This window comes from Haliaeetus leucocephalus, unplaced genomic scaffold (genome assembly GCF_000737465.1).
Source record: "Haliaeetus leucocephalus isolate CR32 unplaced genomic scaffold, Haliaeetus_leucocephalus-4.0 Scaffold262, whole genome shotgun sequence".
NCBI classification, from domain to species: Eukaryota; Metazoa; Chordata; class Aves; order Accipitriformes; family Accipitridae; genus Haliaeetus; species Haliaeetus leucocephalus.
Window position 1 is genome coordinate 11539871 of NW_010972698.1, and position 18164 is coordinate 11558034.

Consider the following 18164-nt stretch of genomic DNA (forward strand, 5'->3'; position numbering starts at 1 on the left):
TGCTCACATCTGATGAGCAAAACAAACGCCATGGTAATGATTTGAGGAACTCAGGAGCTGCAGGTTGTGGCCAGTCCCTTGGAGCTGGGGCCAGAAGCTCCTTGGTAGAAATCCCAGGGGAAGATGCTGCCTCACCAGTTGCCTACTAACCCTTTCAGGATCAGATGCTGAGATCAGCTGGGTTTATGGATGCTTTTCACTGGAGGGTGGGTCTGCCAGGCAGATGTGGCTGATCCCGTGTGGCTCCCTGCAGGAGCTCCTCCTGTGTAGCTCCAGGCCTTGCAGACTCTCTTCCTTCACACCAGCATTGCCTTTCTCTGCCTCTCAATTTCCCTGAAAAAATAAACAGAAATGAGAGCTCACCCTGTTTTCAACTGCCCTTTCCTAGAGCTCAGCACCACTATGTGAGCATACTGCATGTAGGACATCCAGAGATGAAGGACCTCAGGAGCATGTGGTAGCTATCAAGTAGAAGTCCAGATGTAGTTAGGAGCAGCCCCGACCACTGCAGGTACCTAGGCATCAGCTGAGGGACAGAGTCAGCCCTCCTTTTGCATATGGCAGGGGCCTCCGGCGTGCAAGGCTTGCTTCTCTGTGCTTTGGTCCATGTGGAGTTGGACCAGTTTAAACAGAGCAGCGGAGTCCCATGTTGCTGCTCTTTGGCTGAACTTCATGACTTCTTTGATGCCTCCCATACTTCCCCATGCCACTGCTGTGTGGGAAAAGCCCACCTGGGACACCCCATGGCAGACAGTGTCCGGAAAGTCCCTGTCATCACTTCCCAGCATAATCCCAACTCTGTCTCCAAGAGTTGGTAGTATCCATCCTAGGGGTGACGCAGTGGCAGGGATGGGGACATCTGCTTTCTGCTTTGAACTTGGTGGATGTTGCCCTGCTCCTGCAGTATCTTTTCTCCCTCCAAACTGACCTGGGGTGTAAATCAGAAGGGAAGGACCTGCTCACTCCCCACGGGGCTCAGTATTCTTGCATGTTGGCCAGTTTTCAGGTCCAAAGCAAGGCAGCACTCATGCTCCTGGGAGTTCTACCACGCTGCTCTCTGCTTTTCAGAGCCTGTGCCCCAGCCTGAGCTCCGGTACAGTTCAAACCTGGCAGGTTCGCCCATCGAGCTGGTCTGCATGGTCCCAGAGGGAACAGTGGCTTCCATCTCCTGGAAGAAGGAGGGACATCCCCTTCCCCCTGAACAGTGCCATCTGGTCTCTGGAAACATCAACGTGCTGCAGATAAAGAAGGGAGAGAAGTCGGACTGTGGCTCCTACTCCTGCAATGTCAGCAACGTGATAAGCTGGAAGGAGACAGCCCTGAACCTGACCGTGACAGGTTAGCCTTCCCCTGCCGTGGTGGATCCGATGGTTTGTCGTGTTGTCGCAGGTCCACCCTGCAGGATGCAACTGTCTCTCATGGGCTTTCCTGAGCAAGGAAGACCCAGGACTCATCCCTCACATTTTCCAGCATTTTGCAGTTTTCTGGGATCACCGCTCTGTTTCAGGGTTGTCCCCAGCATGGGGTTTCCCTCCTGCCCTGCCTTGCAGGTCTCACGCCTCCTCTACGCCATGTGGAGAGGCTGGCCATCGTCGTGCTGATGTTCGTCACCGTCTCCGCCACCAGCTTCATCATTATGCTGCTCTGTCAGCTGAGGAAGCACAGATTCGGTGAGTGCCAGGACTGCACCCCAGGCCCCCAGACTAAACCCTTCTCTCCCCACCGTGGAGAGGGCAGGCAGCAGAAAGCCTCAGCCAAGTTCCTTCTCCCCTGTTGTCCTAATTCACTTAGGTAGTGGGAGGAAACATGCTCAGCTTGTGCGTTTCTTCTTATGCCTCTGTAGCTTGCACAGAAAATAAAATTCCCTAGAAGCAGCTAATCCCAAATGGCTTTGTGAGAGACAGAACCAAAAATATCACAGTACCAAGCGTACCAGTCATTCCTTTCCCATTCCTTGGGCATTGCTGGGAAGAAATAAAAAGTGCAGGACTCGCAGGCTGCATGGCAAGACCCTTCCTGCTTGGAGTTGGCCAAAGATCATGTCTCATGGGTTTTGGTGACCAAGCACACTGGTGTTAGGGTCATGACAATGGATCTGTACCCAAGGAGCGTACAGGTTAACGTGGGTGCTTCAGTAGCCACATATATATTGATTAACAGAAAACAAACCTAAAGACATAGCCAACAGCAAGTCCTCTCACACAGTCTTTGTAATCTGCTAGTGCATTCTACCCACCAGAATATTATCCCCAGAATAACAGAGACCATCTGGACAGGAGAGGTGAAGCCCTACAGCTGGCAGGAAAGTTCTCCCGCTTGTATTTGTCTTTCAGCATTAACACTGGGGATGTGCGGGTTGTGGTGCTAGGTCTTGCCTTTGGGGGTAATCTCCCCTGAGGAGCTCTCCGTGCCTGGTGCTTGTGGCAAGAGCTTGTGCTATGTTGGCTTTCCACCATGAAAAGGGTCTCCAGAGGAAAGCCAGCATTTTTCAGGTCATTATAGGAGGCAAAAACTCAGGCAGAAGTGTTGTAAAGTGTCTCACTAGGTGAAATTGGTGTCTGGTTCAGTGTGGAACAAGCCCAAATCTGGCTGGTTTCTCCTGCTTCCTCCTGAAGTCCAAAGCAAGCCCTTGAAAGTTCGCCAGGTTTTCTTTTCAGGGTTTCTAAACCTCAGGGATTCAATTCTTTACAAAGAAAACCTGTGCTGGTTGTTTGTCTTCCCTTTGCAGGCTGCACCCATCCTGTTTGTGTGGTACTGAGTATATTTTTCTTTTTTCCCAGGAAAGGAAGCATGGAAACATAGCCTTCTGTCCACCTATGGACTGCTGTGTATCTCCTCTCTCCTCCTGTTTGCCACCTCCATCATCTGGATGCTGGAAGAAGGTAGGATTCATTTAAACCTGATTTGTTCTTGATTGCTTCAGTGTCTCATCTTTCGTCTTCCTCTAAGTCTCTACAGTAGCATCTTTGATGTAGCAGTATTTGATTAGGAGAAATTGAATTTAGACTTCACTGCTCTGTAGCCTGCAGGCTCCTCTTTCTCTGCTCTTTTGAAACCGAAGGGCTATATTAGTCCTTTTGCACTCTTCAGGTACCACTACCCCTTCTCCAGGACTTCTCAAAAATTAAAAAGCGGTTCAGAAACCACTTCCACGAGACCTTAAGGGACCACAGGCAATGAACACAAAGCTTGGCTGTTCTAAAACTGCTCCATTGCCAGTTCTTCCCTGCTCCAAGCTGAGGCTACCTATTTGTCATGCCATGGGTGCTCATTTGCTACGTGCTGAGCTGCAAGCAGACATTAAGCCCAAAGAAACAGACCCCGACCCCCCCCAAAACATGTGGGTCTTCTCCCCATTCTCTGTGGAAAGAAGCGTGCTGCCTATGTGTACCTTTTTAATAAATACTGCCTGCTGCCAACTTCTAGGATAAAAACTGTCCTCAGCTGGAGGATATGGTCCCCTGGCCAGCAGCGCTAAGCCAGTCCCGCTTCCAGACCCACCCCCCAGGCGATGGGGACCGTTCTCGGCCGCAGTCTGCAGTCCTGCTCCTGCTGCACAGCCCGGTTGCACAGGGGACCGATCCTGCGCTCCCAGATGCAGCAGTCAGGTGCAAGGTCGCCACAAGCCAGCTTGCCTTGCCTTGTTCTCAGACCACTGCCTCCACCAGTTTCCATCTCACCTTCTGGTTTACTTCTGCTCCCACAGGTCCTTCCGCTGCCTTCATCTTGCTTGGGCTGTTCTTCCTTACTGCGGCAATAGGAGCTGCCCAGGCAGCAGCAGCAGCAGTGTGGAGACCAGTGGCTCCTGGTCACATCAAAATGTGTAAGTTGCTCTTTTTGATCTAAACCTCTGGTGGAAAAGGCCTGGTAAGAGCCCGGGAGTGAACTCCTTAGGTTTGCACTCCCAGGAGGGAGCGGAGGCTCGGCACGCTGCTGTGCCGCGCGCCCAGAGACATTGCCCACGCCTTGCTCGCCCTCCCACCGAAGCCCAGCTCCTCCACATGCCAGCCTGAATTCCTTATGCATTTTCCTCTCATCCGTCAGCAATTTTTCCCTCTCCCAGGGCACTGTGTCATCCGGAACTCTACAGCCCCCACAATACTGATCGTCAACTTGTTGTTCACCATCCTCTTGCTCCACAATATCCAGCAGCTCCATGGTAAAGGGTGGCCTGGGTTTGTGCCATTCGTGCCCTTCCTTGCCTTTCTTCTGGGGACCGGTAGGGTATCTGGGGGGGTTTGGCTTCACATAGGGCAGGGAGAGTCCTTAGGTAGTTTTGCATGGCTGGTCCTGCAAGAAACCTTGTTGTAGTCGACGTAGTCGTGGCAGCTTTGTGCTGAGCGGGAAGGTTGTAGCTCTTACGTAGCAAAGCAAGGTTTGCCCCGGTGCCTCCATGATTTGAAACACAGGGATTCCCCCCATCTTTCCGTCACATAGGAAGTCCCTGGATTAAATTTGTGGTGCCTAAATGCTTAGAGGGGGGTGTTGGCCAGAGAAGCAACTGCTGACAAGTTCTCCTTTTCTTTTCCGCAGAGCGAGGCTGCTCAGAGGCCACTGATCTGACGACCAGCTGTGTTTTTGCTGGCGTAACAATCCTCATAATACTGCTGGTCCTCCTCCTATTGTGTAAGTAGCCCCGCAGTTTCCTTCCAGGAACTGTAATGAGCTGCTCAGCCACTGAGACCCCCCCAGGCTCAGCCCTCACACCCTCCCCTGGCAGCAGGTATGAGGAAAGATGCTTTCAGTTAGATAAAAGCCAGACTTTTCTTCTAAAGAGCGGGACTGTCCAAATCAGCCGAGGACCCAACTCTGGTGTCCATCCTTTTAGGAAAGGTACAGTAGGTACTGGTCCCTGCCTGCGGTCCTTGCCAGCACCTCTGCTTTGTCCATGGATGCTCAAGGAAAGCGAGTTTCTGCTCCCGAATGTCCTACCGTGGTCTTCCCTAGCGATAGCCATACCCTGATCAAAATAACCTCAGCTATGGCAAGCTTTGGGAGGAGAAAACTATCTGATAAACAGGCAGAAATAGGACTGGGAATATCTTATGACCGCGGAGAGCAGCTGACCAGTCATCCCAGTGAAGTGGGGCTTGCAGAGTGAGGTCAGGTAGTTCATTTTCCATCCCTCCAGCTCTGGGATGGGAAGGAAGAGATCAGGGAGGTGATTTCCACATCTGCTGTGGTTTTTCCAGCTTCTCCTTTTAAAGTTCCTGGTTTCTGCGGTCTCATCATGTGAATCCCCTCACTGCCGTGAGTAGCAACTGTATCTGGCCCCGGCCTGCACCGGCTCTGCGGTGGCCCGGTCTCGAGGGCTGGCTGGGCATCCCAGTGGGCTTCCTGAAAACACTGGCTCAGCCTTTGGGATCGCATGTAGCATCTCGGGGAACTGGTAAGAAGGAGAGTCAATAGCATGTTGAGGAGAGGATGCCCTCGAGGACAGGATTGAAAGGGGATGCTCATGCTTTCCTGGAGTGCACGGAGCATTTCCAAGCCTGAAATACAGGAAATATTGCAGCGAGTCCATACAGCCAAAGGGAGGCAGGTTAGAGCCGTGGGGGCTTGCAGGCAAGGTGGGTGTTGTAGGCAGAAGTCCACTCTGCATGCTGCCTTCTTGCTTCCCCTCGCCCCCGCAAAACAGGGCTCTCCTGGTTTTGGAAACAGAGGAGCTCTGCTTGGTGAAAGGCTCCCATCTTCATTGCTCTCTGCAGCCAGCTTTTCTTCACCCATTCCATGAAATGCCGGGTGCGGCCCGAATTGCTGGAATGTTGTTGGAAACCCAAGAGTTACTTGGCCTTTCCTTTATTTCCAGATCACAGGAATAAGCAGAAGGAGAAGATGATGAAAAACCAGCATGCCACCCAGACCGCACAAGTCCTGCACACCTCGGTAACTCCCTGCCATTAGCTGGTCCCCTGCTATTGCAAATCCTTATTATTTAATGACGAATATTTAGTTCATAATGAATATTTATGAATATTTAATTCGTAATAACAAGGACGCACCTGCCTGCCTTCCTGCAGAATGCTGTAGGCTTTGTCCTCACCCTGGGGGGTATGCAGCGAGCCTGCTGTAGTTCAGCGTGGTCCCATGGGACCCGTGGGGTCACTGCCACGTCCTGGGGAGCTTTCCTGGGTTTTGGGGTGCTGTGGACGATGCCCCGAGCGCTGCAGTTTCACCTCCACTGCAGGGACATGCTTGGCTGCATCTCGGTGTCCCAAGTGTGCCAGTTCTCAGGGCTGCTGCAGTTTGATTTGGGTAAAAACATACTCTTCTACTACACCTAACCCGGAACAGCTGCAAATAAGACGCAGGGGAAAACCACAGGTCCTTTACCCACAACATCAAACTAAATACACATGCCTTCTATATCCGCTTCACTCTCTCCCTCTTCCGCCCCACTTTGACTTAGAGAAACCGCCCTCCCTCCCTCCCACGCCAGCACCGCCAGCGCAGACTTGCCCCACTCCCACCTTCCTCCCCTGCCTCCTTATTTCAGAGATGCCAGAAGGATTTGAGGGTCAGGGGACACCCCCCCTCTCTCTTACTTCTCCCGCAGCTGAGCCTTAGGCTTGATGTCGGCACGGGAGGGGGGGGGCTGATGCTGCACCCCTGCATTTCAGGGTTGCTGGTGCATGTGCAGCTGCAGCCTTCCCCCCACCTCTGGAGGGGGTCATGGAGTGGGGGGGGAAGATTTACTGCCTCCCCCCAGGGCAGTCTCTGGGGGTGATTAGAGGGATTGGGATGTTTAAGAAGAGTGCAACGGCACCGGGGGGTGGGGAGGGCGCAGTGTGGCTGAAGAGCTCCTAGTCCCTTTCGTGCCACCAAAGGATGTGGTCCTGGTGTTTTCAGCAGGTGATAGAAGAAACCCAAGTACAGAGGCAAGAAGGGTAGTAAATGGTCGTCCCTCCGCCACCCGGGGAGCTGTGCTCACACACCGCGGGCAGCTGGGGAAGAGCCCTGAGAAGCTGGGAAGATGCCATCGGCCGAAGCAAGGCATCTGTAAGCTCTGCCTCTACCCTAGTGCTAGCAGGGCAATGCTTTTGGCAAAAGTCTTGCCAAAAATGTTGCCACCCAGCTGTCCGAGCTGTAGCTCCAGGTGGCAAATGATAAATTCCCCACCCACTTTCCCTGCCCTCTGTTTGGAAAACCCAGGCTAAGAGAAAGTACAAGCCATCGCTCTTACTAATGCTGGTTATCACCCAAGCAGGGGCAGCTTTTCCATGAGCCAGAAATTGTCTCAGATTCCAAACCAGAGGTTGACCATCCTAACGCTGTCACACCACGCGCCTCCTTTTTTTAATATGTTAATGAGACAACAGACAAAAAAATGCCAAAAAGACATGTAAATGTCAGTCAAGGGGCCAAGCTGATGCTCTGGAGTGTTTCAAGGAATTTGATCAAGTTGGCTCAACCAGAATGTACTGCTGCTATTAATTAGACAACTGCAAAAGAGCAGATTAACTCCCAGCTTTCGCCGCTGGCCTGGTCAATAGTTGTTCTGGTATAAAAGAGATGGGGACCACGCTGCTCAAGCAGTCCCAAGATGGACTGCTCCCAGAGAGCTGTCCTGCCTGTGCTTTTGCTTCTGAAGCTTTAAGCTGACCCCGGTTTGTTTTTAGCAGAGCTCTGCCAGACTCTGCCCACTGAGGATTTTGGTGTCACCACCCATCCGTGGTGCTGCTTTCTGCACCGCTTCCTCCTCCTGCCTTTCTAAGTCCCTTGTTGGTTCTCAGGGCGGCAGCTCTGCGATCACACCTTCCCCTCTAGCTTGCAAGGCAAATGTCCCTGTGTCCCACCACCTTTCTCAGAAAACTCGGCCCAAGCCCTTGTCCGTCTGTCCGCCTGCTCCTGTCCTTCCTTGTCTGCTGCCAGCAGCTCCAGGCACAGCTTTGACCCCACACTCCCACCCCTGGAAAGGATGCCTTGCCTTTAGGAAGGATAACCAGGAGAGGCAGGTCCATTTGTGCCTTTGGGGTGGGATTTTTTTATGTATTTTATGCATTTTTTTAATGTATTTTAAAGCATCCCTGAACTAGATTGGCCTGAGCTGATTTCCCTTCCATGGGATAGAGTTAATTGTCTTCCTAGCAGCTGGTATAGTGCTGTGGTTTTGAGTTGGTATGAGAAGAATGTTGATAACACACTGATGTTTTCAGTTGTTGCTAAGTAGTGTTTACGCTAAAAGTCAAGGATTTCTCAGCTTCTCACGCCCAAAGAGGTTGGGAGAGGACACAGCCAGGAGAGCTGGCACAAATTGACCAAAGGGACATTCCATACCATGTGACATCATGGCCAGTATATAAACTGGGGGGATTGGGGCTGGGGGGATCGCCGCTCGGGAACCAACTGGGCGTTGGTTGGCGGATGGTGAGCAATTGCATTGTACATCACTTGTATATTCCAATCCTTTTATTATTACTATTGTAATTTTATTACTGTTATCATTATTGGTTTCTTCTTTTCTGTTCTAGTAAGCCATTCTTATCTCGACCCATGAGTTTTACCCCCCCCCTCGATTCTCTCCCCCATCCCACTGGGTGGAGGGGGAAGTGAGCGAGCGGCTGCCTGGTGCTTAGTTGCTGGCTGAGGTTAAACCATGACACATGGTTAACTGACCTTGCATTCATGCTATGGCTTCAGCAGTTTCCTTTGCAGGTTGTGGCATTTTACATGAGGTTGGAGTAAGTTCTGCCAAAGTCCTTTTTGTTGTCGCCCTTGGACAGGTTGTCAGCTCTAGAATGTGTTCATCCATAAAAAAACAGAGGAAAAAAAAACCCCTTATGTTGCTTTTTTCTTTGCTTTGTTATAGCTGTTCTAATAAATGTTTTTTACACGGATACTTCCCTGTGTATCCCATCCTGCTTCCTCAAGCAGGAGATGACTCCATCCTACTCCCGACCCCTCTCATGGGCTGGTTCCCGCCCCGACGAGCGCTGGACCAGGTCTCACTGCCCAGGTGAGGGCTTTGTTGCCGTTTCCGCAGCTGCCTCTGCCCTCAGCTCCCCAGCCGGGTGCTGGTTTACATCGATGAAAGGGGAATGCTGTTTTCGGAAGAAGCCGGCTTCTCACTCTGCATTGGACCTGCTTTTTCCCGGCTGGGATGGGGCTCCAGGTCTCCCCTGGTGCAGCCAGGACTCGTCCGGGCTGTTAAGCCACAGGAGGGTGCTGGGTGCTGGACCCTCTCTGGGGGGGGCTTCTCCCCCAACCATCACCAACTCCCTCGACCTCCTTACTTCAAGCCCTGCTTCCCCTGCCTGAGCTCCGGCCGGCTGAGCGCCTGTGGCCCTGCCGAATCCCCACCAAGCCGTGCTGGCAGGGATGCTGTGGGTAGCAGCAGGCTCTCTTCCCGCATTCACTTATCCTCTTGGCTATGTTGAGACATCCCTCGTCCCCACCAGGCTGGATTCAGGGTGTCCCTCCTCGCTGCGGGAGGAACAGCCCTCTCCCCAGCTGGATTTATGGTCGGGAGACGGGTGCTCCACCGCTGTGGCTTGGACAGGGACGGAAAGCCCAGGGCAGGGACATGTACCCAGTAACACTTGCCTGTTAGAGTGCAGCTGCAGGCAGCAAACAAGGAGCAGTTTGGGATGCTGTGGATCAAACCTGGGGTACAGACCTGAGAATTCCACCATTTTTTGCCCCTGCTGGGCTTAGACCACACAGAGGAGGAGGATGGGGAGGGACTGATGACAGAGCCAGGAGCCAGGCAGTGATGGCTGGGCAGGCAGATGGCAGCTTTGGGGGATCCGCTGGGGTCTTGGCTTGCTGGGGGGGGGAGGGTTGTGCCCCAGAGAAAAACTGGCAGCAGGGACTGCCACCCCATAGCAAGGAGATAAACAACCTTCCAGCCAGGCAGTGCTGGGCCAGGAGCCTGCATGTCACTGCAGCCCCATGGCAGGACCAGGACGAGGCACATGGCAAACCCAGGGAGCTCCAGCCATTAGCCAGAATACAATTAACTAACTACACCGAGCTACAAACCCTGTGACATGGCTCTCGGAGAGCTCCAGGCCCCCAGGGTATCAGGCCAGAGCTGCATCCATCCTGTCCCAGTGCATTTCAGGTTATCTGATCAAGGACCTTTCCTGTGCAAAGGGGGAAGGGATAAACAAAAGCACACGGAGAAACAGCCCAGGTAGACAGGGGCGAAGGGAGATGATGCCAAAGACCAAAAATCTCCAGTCAGCGATTGATGGGCCACCAAGAACTGACAGGCAGAGCTTTGGAGAGGACAAACCTGGAGTTTGCAACTGATAAAGAGGGGGGAAGCAGGAGGAACAAGAGGATTTGGGGTGTTTGAGGGGAGATGTGACACTACACAAAACTTATTAAGAAATGGTTGGGGGAAGGGGTAGAGAGGAGGCGGGTAAAAGAGGCTGGTTGAATATAAGCAGTGCTTGTCTGACTGAGCCCTGATCACCGCAGTCTGCCCCAGCTTCTTATTAAATCCTTTCTTACCTATCTCTGTCATCTCACTCTCCATCCCATGCGGGATGTGCTGTAAGGACTCAGTGACAGGCGGGGACTGGTGTGAGCATCTAATGAGAGCAGCCTTAAAGGTTATAATGGGAAAAATACTGACGGAGAATGTCTGCGAAAATGCTGACAGCAGAAATGTCTGCAAGCCTGGGCGCTGCCAGCCTGGAGACCAGGAGCATCCTTGAGGAGCGCAGCTGGCATCCATGAAGCGCAGCTGGGTACCCGACAGCCTGAAACAGCCCGAGATACCATCCATAACCACAAAAACAACAACAACAAACTTCTCATCTGGAAAGGGGAAAATTAGTCAAAAAAGGTGAAAAACTGTCTGGGAAAGTAGGAATCAGTATCTGTGGGCTGTTCCAAGTGAAACAGAAACGTCAGCTCCAATAGTGGTGTCCTACGCCCCCTCATGTCTCTGTGGTATAATCTACCCAAAACGGAGCCTCTCCCTGCAAGAATTTCTCTACATGAGACAGGAACCCAGCTGCAAGATGCCTGCCTGACTCCAGACTTCCTGACGTGGATCATCCATGCAGGGAGACTTTGTCCATCATCGACTGGCCTCATTCCTGGGAGTGGTTTGATGAGCACTATACTGGTAACATTTCAAATAATACATATATACAGGTATTCATATAAGAAATTAATCATAGACATACTTCTAATATTGATATGTAGATACATAGATACTTGCTGCTTTAGTAGTGGTAATTTTGGTAGTAGCTTGAAATATATACATATACTTGCTTTTCTGGGAGTAATTTTGTAGTAACTTGAAACACATACTTGCTTTACCAGTAGTAATTTGTTTGCTTGGCAGACTTGAGCACACCAAAACACTTCTGCTGCTTAAGACAGGTGCTTGGTCAGATTTTGTCTACCCTGCTACAGCAAAATGATTGAATTTCACAGTCTTTTGCCAACAGCTTTGCTAATTAAGTGTAAGGCACATTAAGCTGCCAAGGCTTCCCAGGGAGGGGGAAGAGACACACGAGGGAGGAAGGACACAAAGGTACAAGCACAAGGATGAGGACGCAGAGATGGATGCTGGCAACATCTCTTCCACAGGTACATCCCAGCACATCTGACATGCTCCTGTATACAAATGCAGGGACCTATTTACTCCGGGCACATTTAAACTCCGCATATACTTTTCGTCTTTCCCAAAGGCTATTTAGCTGTTACAGTGCACAAAGGTATTTCCTACAGCCTAGGGGAGGCTTTTCTAACTACAAACACAGCTACTATGCATAAACCTGCATACAAAGGCCAGCAGATAAACCTTGAAGCTAAAACCTCCCTTGAAAAGCATCTCTGACCCTGTCTCACTTGGGTGGCATCTTCTCACAAGTCCAGCAACCCCTGGGACTACGGGCTGTGCCAGGGCGGCTGCTTGCCAGGTCCCAGTGACTCAGGGAACTGATACAGGTTAAAAATATCCTCGCCCGGCTTTGGAGCAAGGTTGTCAGGTTGGTTTTAACCCCAGCTCAGTCCTCCAAGCTGCGACCGCCGCAGGAGGAGCCGGGCTGCCCGGCAAGGGAGGGGATGGGGATGCAGGACCCCCACAGCAGTAGCAAACGACCTCCCCAAGCATGTCAGCTCTTCCCACAGGGCTGGAGACCGGGGTAAATCCGGCATCTTCAAGGTCTGCCACCTGTTGCAATCCACCACTGAAGCCTGAAGCCTGTGCAGGGTCCAGCAGCGGGGAGCACATCCCTCCGCTACCGCAGGCTTTAGATACCCCTGAGTTGTTATTTCCCACCCCTGAAGATGACAACAATATCAACTGGGATAATGCACGCACTTTTATTAGTAGCAACAGACATTAAAAAACCACAACGTCTCCAAAATGATTTCCAGACAACTCTCCAGCAAGTTTAGAAAAGTAATTTTTGTAAAACATCTGGCTGCATTCGTTTTACACCTGTTAAGTGCAACAGCGAACTTGACAACCTGCACTGCAGCTTAAAACTGAGGTTGAAATCTAGTTTACTCCTCCCAAACTTCTCCGCTTCCTTTAATGCTCTAACTGCAACACAAAATCCCAGGCTGAGAGATGGCCCTTTGCTGCTGGCCCCTTTATATCCCGGTTATCTCCCTGGGACAAAGCCTCGCTGTACCGTCTGCCGGAGCAGCAGCAGAGCAGGCAGAGCAGGCAGCATCCAAGACAGTCAAGCCACAAGCCAGTTCACTCTCCCACGATTTTCCCATTTGCCCTGGAAAGAGGCATGGGACAGCTTAGCGACTGCTCACGCCACGGGATATGATTTGAGCATCTCCTGGGTGCACTTCTATTCTCCAAAGAGAAGGGATAACTCCGAGGAGAGGGAAACCCACCACTCCCCTGGCCAGGAAAGCCCTTTGCGGCAGAAGCAGGTCTACAGGCAAGACCCAAGCACCAAAAACATCCACCTGTACCACTCGCCATTTGCTGACTGTGGCTCGGAGCAAGGAGAGGTCCCCAAGCCACCAGCTGCTCTGGGAGAGAGATGACCATCCAGTAGCTAGACCAGGGCACCCAAAACGCCTGTCCCTACAGAGGTGCTGGGGACCAGCTCAGACAGGGTGCTGGACCTGGGGTTGTCCCCATCGGAATGAAAGATGGGTGCAAACGCCCCGGCCTGATGATCAGCAAGGCACTTTGTGAGGTCCAGCACTCCTGGGAGAGCATCCAGTTTTCTCCAGGATGAAGATGCCAGTCGTGCTTCCAGGCTAAGTACTTTCAACTATAAGAACGAATAATGACCCCTTCACAAGCAAAGCCCAGAAGAGCTTTGCAGAAGCAGCATGGGGAAGGGAGGCAACAGGAGCAGGGGCTAGAAGCAGCGCTGCCCTGGCCATATCAAACCAGACCAAGTCCACCATCACGCACAGGAGCAGCAAAAGGGAAGGACAAGCTTGCATCGGCACACGTACGACCCAGGTGGCTAGTGCTTGGGAGAGGAGGGGACGTCCCCAGATCCCGCCGGAGCCCAAGGCTGGAGGACAGAGGAGATGCGCTCGGGAGCATCCCTACGTCTCCCATGCCAGGCTGCGTCGCTGCTCTAACGCAGCCGGCCACAGGGATTTCTTTGGTGTTTCCTTTCTGAAACAAAACTATTTTGCGGCTCCTCCATCCCCTGCCGCCTTCCGCTGGCTCCGCTTACCTCCTAGACTCCCCAGTGCACACCACAGCAAAACCCTGCCCTTTTTCCTCCCTCCAAGGGCCAAACTGAGTAGAAAGCCCACGGTCTCAGCCCCTGAGCCACGCTGGCCGAGTCTCAGGCACAGCAGCACACTGCGAGGCCACAGTGAGGGGCTCAAGCCCTGGGGAGGCAGGGGCTGGCACCAGGGCACTCCCCAGACCGTGTGTTTGTCCGGTGGGGATGGTGGCTCCTTCCAGAGCCATCAGCCCATCCACAAGCACTTACCCCACACAGCCTCTGGAGAAAGCCAGGAGAGGTGAGGAGGTCTGGAGCACAGCGGCAGCCAGGTCAGCAGGCACAACCATGCCCACCTCTCCCCCAGGGATGTGCAAGGCACCCAGGACGACACAGAAATAGCCCAAGCCGGTGTGTGACAAACAAAGAGTTGTGGGGTTCAGCAGCCTGAGCAATTCAGAGGTGAGCCCAGAAGAGGTTGGGACAGCATCGGACATCCAGCACTCCCCAGGCAGCATCCACCAGCACCATCAGCAGAAGGCAGCAAGGGCGCAGCCGCTCAAGATCTCCACCTGCAAGGAGAAGAGACATCTTCATCTAAGCCATCTCCTGGGTGTGGATCCTCCATCTGCCACTCACTTAGACCCCCTCCGAGGCCCCAGGCAGCTGCAGGGTGTCACACGCTGGCGGTGGCAGTGCTGAGAAGGTCTGGACTTGCGCTCTACTCCAAATTTCAGGAGCTACCTCAGCCAACTTACCTCTGGGAGGAGTTATCTGGGACCTGGCTGCACAAGACAACCAAGAGCTCTCTTATTTTCGACTGCCTGCAACGTAGCATGGGGTTTCCTATCCTTAGGGAATCACATCCTTGTCCTCACCCTCCTAGAAGCTTCAGTTAACAGCCTGAGTTTTTTGTGGTCACACAGAGCGAGCAAGCTCCGAGAAGATTTTGAGAATCACTCAGTTCCCAGAAACCTCTGAAGCCCGTTGGAGAATTCAAAAAAAACCCCCACCCATTAAGAAGCATGTTTCAGAGTGCATCCACTCTGCCCCAGGGGCTGTGGCAGCTTGGTTTATGCCAATCTGGAAAGCATTACTGGAAACCAGAGTCTGGCCCCATCTGAGTCACAGACGTGCTTTGGAGAAGCTGAGCTTTTCCCCTTCGGGCAAAATTCTGCTCTCCCAAAAATCACAGCGTGAGTTTTTGCCTGCTTTTACAATGGGAGGAATTGGGACAGGACCACCACTTATTACCCTAGTACACCCAGCTTCAGAAAATGTGTAATGGAAATTAAAAAGCCAGCTTAGAGCAAGAACAGGTGATGGAGCAAATGGATGACGGGCCAGGAGGAACTCCGACGTTCCCTGCTGCCAGTGACCCTGTACTCCCCACTGCCCGGGGGTGCCCAGCACCTGCTTTGCCAGAGATAACCAGCACTATCAGGCTCTGGGTGGGAGAATCAAGGATATTTCCAGAGCAAATGCCAGTGGGGACTAAACAGAGGGAACAGCAAATCCTGTGAGGCCCTGGAGTGGCAAGAGCAGGCTGCCTCTTACATGAGCAAGGAGAGGTTGGCAAAGGACCCCGAACTCTCCCACTTGTCTGGCTTACTCGGTTCCAGCCAATAATAAATTTTGACTTGTAACTACAACTGGAGGAGCAGGGCCACCCCTGAGAGAGGGGCTAAAGGCATCTTACCTACAGCCGTTGCGACACGGGCGGTCCCTTCTGCACCAGACGAAGACACCTGGGGACAAACCAGTCATCATCTCCATTAATTGCCCTAGAGATGGTGCTCAGACAAAGCACAGCAACGCTCGGCCAGGAAACCTTGAGCCGGGAATGAGGAGGGAGCGCTGATGAGCCCCCTGACGCAGGGCTGTCTCCCTGTTTGGGGTCTGGAGGTAAACCACCCCCCTGCCCATCTCCACACTGCCCCACAGGTACCCATCGCCCCAGCCCAGCCGATGGCCAGGGAGCAGAGCTGGCCACCAGCTCTGGCCACGTGTGAGCGGGTACAAGGGGAGTGTCACGGAGATGACGAGAGCAGGATGAGCTTTTCCAGCACCTACCCAGTGCCTGGAGGCTTTTCACAGGAAAAACCTGAAAACTTTGTGCAATAGCAAAACATACATATAAATCACCTAGGGAGAACCTCCTACTTCTATTTTAAGCTGCCAGATCCTCTTCTCAGGTCCGGACTTGGGCGTTTCCTTTTTTTTTTTTTCCCCCTCCAAGTTTGCAGTTGGCAATCTGAGAATTAAAATCCCCACTTGGCCAGGGACTGGGGACAGACCGGAAAAAATGCTCTTCAGCTCCAAAAAAGGAGGAAAAGCAAGACCACTGAGTAAGGAAGCACATTTCCCTTCTGCGGGCAGAAAACTGCAGCAGACCACGGTAGCAGGGGCTCAGTGCTCTCATCCTAGAAGGGACGTGCAACTTCCCCCAGTGCCCATGGGACTTCGGGATGGGGAGGTTTGGCCCAGATCAGGAAAGTAAAGTATAATCTCATGCCTGCTCTGGACACGCAGGAGACATTTTCATGACAACCCTCCCATGTCTGGGAGCAGGGAGGCAAGGGAAGGCAACGGAAGACATTACCTCCTCAGATTGGGGACGCCCTGCTTCAAACAATGGCAGTGACAAAGCCCCAGTCCTTACCCATGGGACACCTGGGTGAGGAAAGCCAGGTCCCAGCAAGGACGTGCCACATCAGCCAGCACAGACCCTCTCACCCCATCCCTTCTCGCTCGCAGCCCGTGCCGTAGAGCCCACCAGCCATGCAGCAGCCAGCAAAAAAGCCAGGGTAAAGGGTCAGCCCCAGCACTCACCTGCGAGTGAGCCGACGATAACGCACACCAGGATCACAGGCAACACCACATTTGCAGCGTCTGCAAAGGAGAGGATCCACAGTCTCTGCAGCCAGACAGAATTTAACCCCCTACACACACCCTCTAAGCAAAGAACCTGCTGCTGGGCAGTTACGCTCAGCACAGGGACATGGAGGCACTGGGCGAGAGGATGTGGGTTTTGGGGCTATTTCCCCTGTTTCTGTTCCCGGGCATCAGGAAGAAATCCCCACTTACTCTGAACGTGGAGCAGGAAGGAGGTTTCGTTCTGGCTGACTTCGTTGCGGACCACACAAGCGTAGTAGCCGCTGTCATTCATCGATGCTTTAACAATGCACAGGGTGGTGTTGTCAACAAACTGGATGTGGTCACTTCCCAGCAGCAGCTCCCCATTTTTCTTCCACCAGTACAAGTCTGCCTTCCCTTCCAGGACGTTGCAAACCAGTTTGGTGTTGCCTCCTGCCTTCACTGACGAGTTGCCCACGATTTCTGGCTCGGACAGTGGTTCTGGGAGAGACAGAGCAACCGTCAGCATTCAAACCCATGGCTCCCCAGGTGCCAGAACCAGAGCACCCTCCTCCGCAGCGGTTCAAGCTCTCCAGCTGTGGCGGAGGTTTTGCTACCTCACCACTCACCGACAACGCGCAGCTGGAACCAGCCCGTGGCCTCCGACTCGGACCTGAACCGGTACAGCCGGTCGTCTCCCTGCTGCAGCACGATCTGCAGCGAGAAGTCCGTTTCATTGAACCTCGTGCGATTCTCGTAGGGGCGAGAAGTGTTGGCGGGTCTATCGAAAGCATAATTGACGATGACTCCTTCTTCTGGGCCAGTTTTATATTCCCAGAAGACAACTTTGCTGGCCTTCAGTGGCGGTATCGTCAAAAGCACGGTGCAGCCCACGGCTGAGACAAGTCTCTCCGACGCCGGCCTGAGGTCAGCCGAGTAGCATGGAGAAAGCGTGCGGGCTGAAAAAGAAATGAGATGTTACTCAATGGCTACCGAGATTCAACTTCATCCACCTGGGAGGTGGCCACAGAAACCCTCCCTGGCTCAGCCACTCTGCAAACAGCAGCGCTGGGGACTCGATTATTTGTGGCTTTAAGCAGCCACATGGAAAAGCAGAAGGTCCCAACAGTTGCGTACGAGTTCCCTTCGTATCTCTCGCCTGAAAAACGCAGTTCTTGGCCTTTATGGTCAGCTGGTGTATCTGCACAGCTCCAGCAGCTCGTACCCAGGGGTGACCACAGACCCAGGGGTGACCACAGACCCAGGGGTGACCAAAAACCCAGGGGTGACGGAGCTCAAGGAGCCCTCACTGCGCACAGGCGCTTTCCTGTCGGATCACTGCCAAGAAATTGCTCTAAGAAACGGGAAAGCCTGCAAGCCCCTTCCCGATCTTCCTGGAAAAGCTTTTGTCCGGGGAAAAGAGGGGGTTAAGGAGTGCCCAAGTCTGGGATTTGCTTTTGCTTCTTCTAACGGGAGCCAGGAAGAATTCCCTGCAGCCCCAAAGCCCGGGGGGGGGGGCGAGGCGAGGCGCAGCCCGGCTCGCCCTGCTGCAACTCGCAACTCTTCACAAGCCAGCAAAACACCCCAAAACGCCCGGCGCGAGGTCCACGGGCACCCCTGGAGCGTGTGTCCGTGTCCCCGCCCCCCCCCCGGGATGCGGTCCCGGGAGCGCTGGGGCGGGGGCGA

At 53.1% G+C, this 18164-nt stretch overlaps 2 protein-coding genes across 8 annotated transcripts in view; one reads left to right on the top strand and one right to left on the bottom strand.

Annotated features, from left to right (window-relative positions):
* The window catches only part of LOC104832750, a 20296-nt gene extending 10621 nt beyond the window's left edge, over positions 1-9675 (top strand). For 4 of the 7 annotated variants that reach the window (XM_010569105.1, XM_010569108.1, XM_010569109.1 and 1 more), the window contains 8 exons: positions 1069-1338; positions 1551-1670; positions 2781-2882; positions 3707-3823; positions 4064-4159; positions 4534-4626; positions 5810-5886; positions 6850-7338. In XM_010569105.1, coding sequence (XP_010567407.1) covers positions 1069-1338; positions 1551-1670; positions 2781-2882; positions 3707-3823; positions 4064-4159; positions 4534-4626; positions 5810-5886; positions 6850-6891 — 917 coding nt within the window. In that variant the 3' untranslated portion in view covers positions 6892-7338. Of the gene's footprint in view, positions 1-6; positions 512-1068; positions 1339-1550; positions 1671-2780; positions 2883-3706; positions 3824-4063; positions 4176-4533; positions 4627-5809; positions 5887-6849; positions 7339-8809 lie in introns of those variants that run through there. The other 3 variants (XM_010569110.1, XM_010569107.1, XR_774468.1) reach the window with 3 other exon arrangements.
* Positions 9676-12381: 2706 nt separating this feature from the next.
* LOC104832798 (contactin-like) overlaps positions 12382-18164 on the bottom strand; it is an 8872-nt gene continuing 3089 nt past the window's right edge. Inside the window, exons 2-6 of the mRNA XM_010569162.1 lie at positions 17108-17437; positions 16710-16979; positions 16455-16514; positions 15322-15370; positions 12382-14194 (exon numbers count right to left, since the gene is read on the bottom strand). Of these exons, the coding sequence (XP_010567464.1) occupies positions 14182-14194; positions 15322-15370; positions 16455-16514; positions 16710-16979; positions 17108-17437 (722 nt within the window). The 3' untranslated portion in view covers positions 12382-14181. The remainder of the gene's footprint in view (positions 14195-15321; positions 15371-16454; positions 16515-16709; positions 16980-17107; positions 17438-18164) is intronic.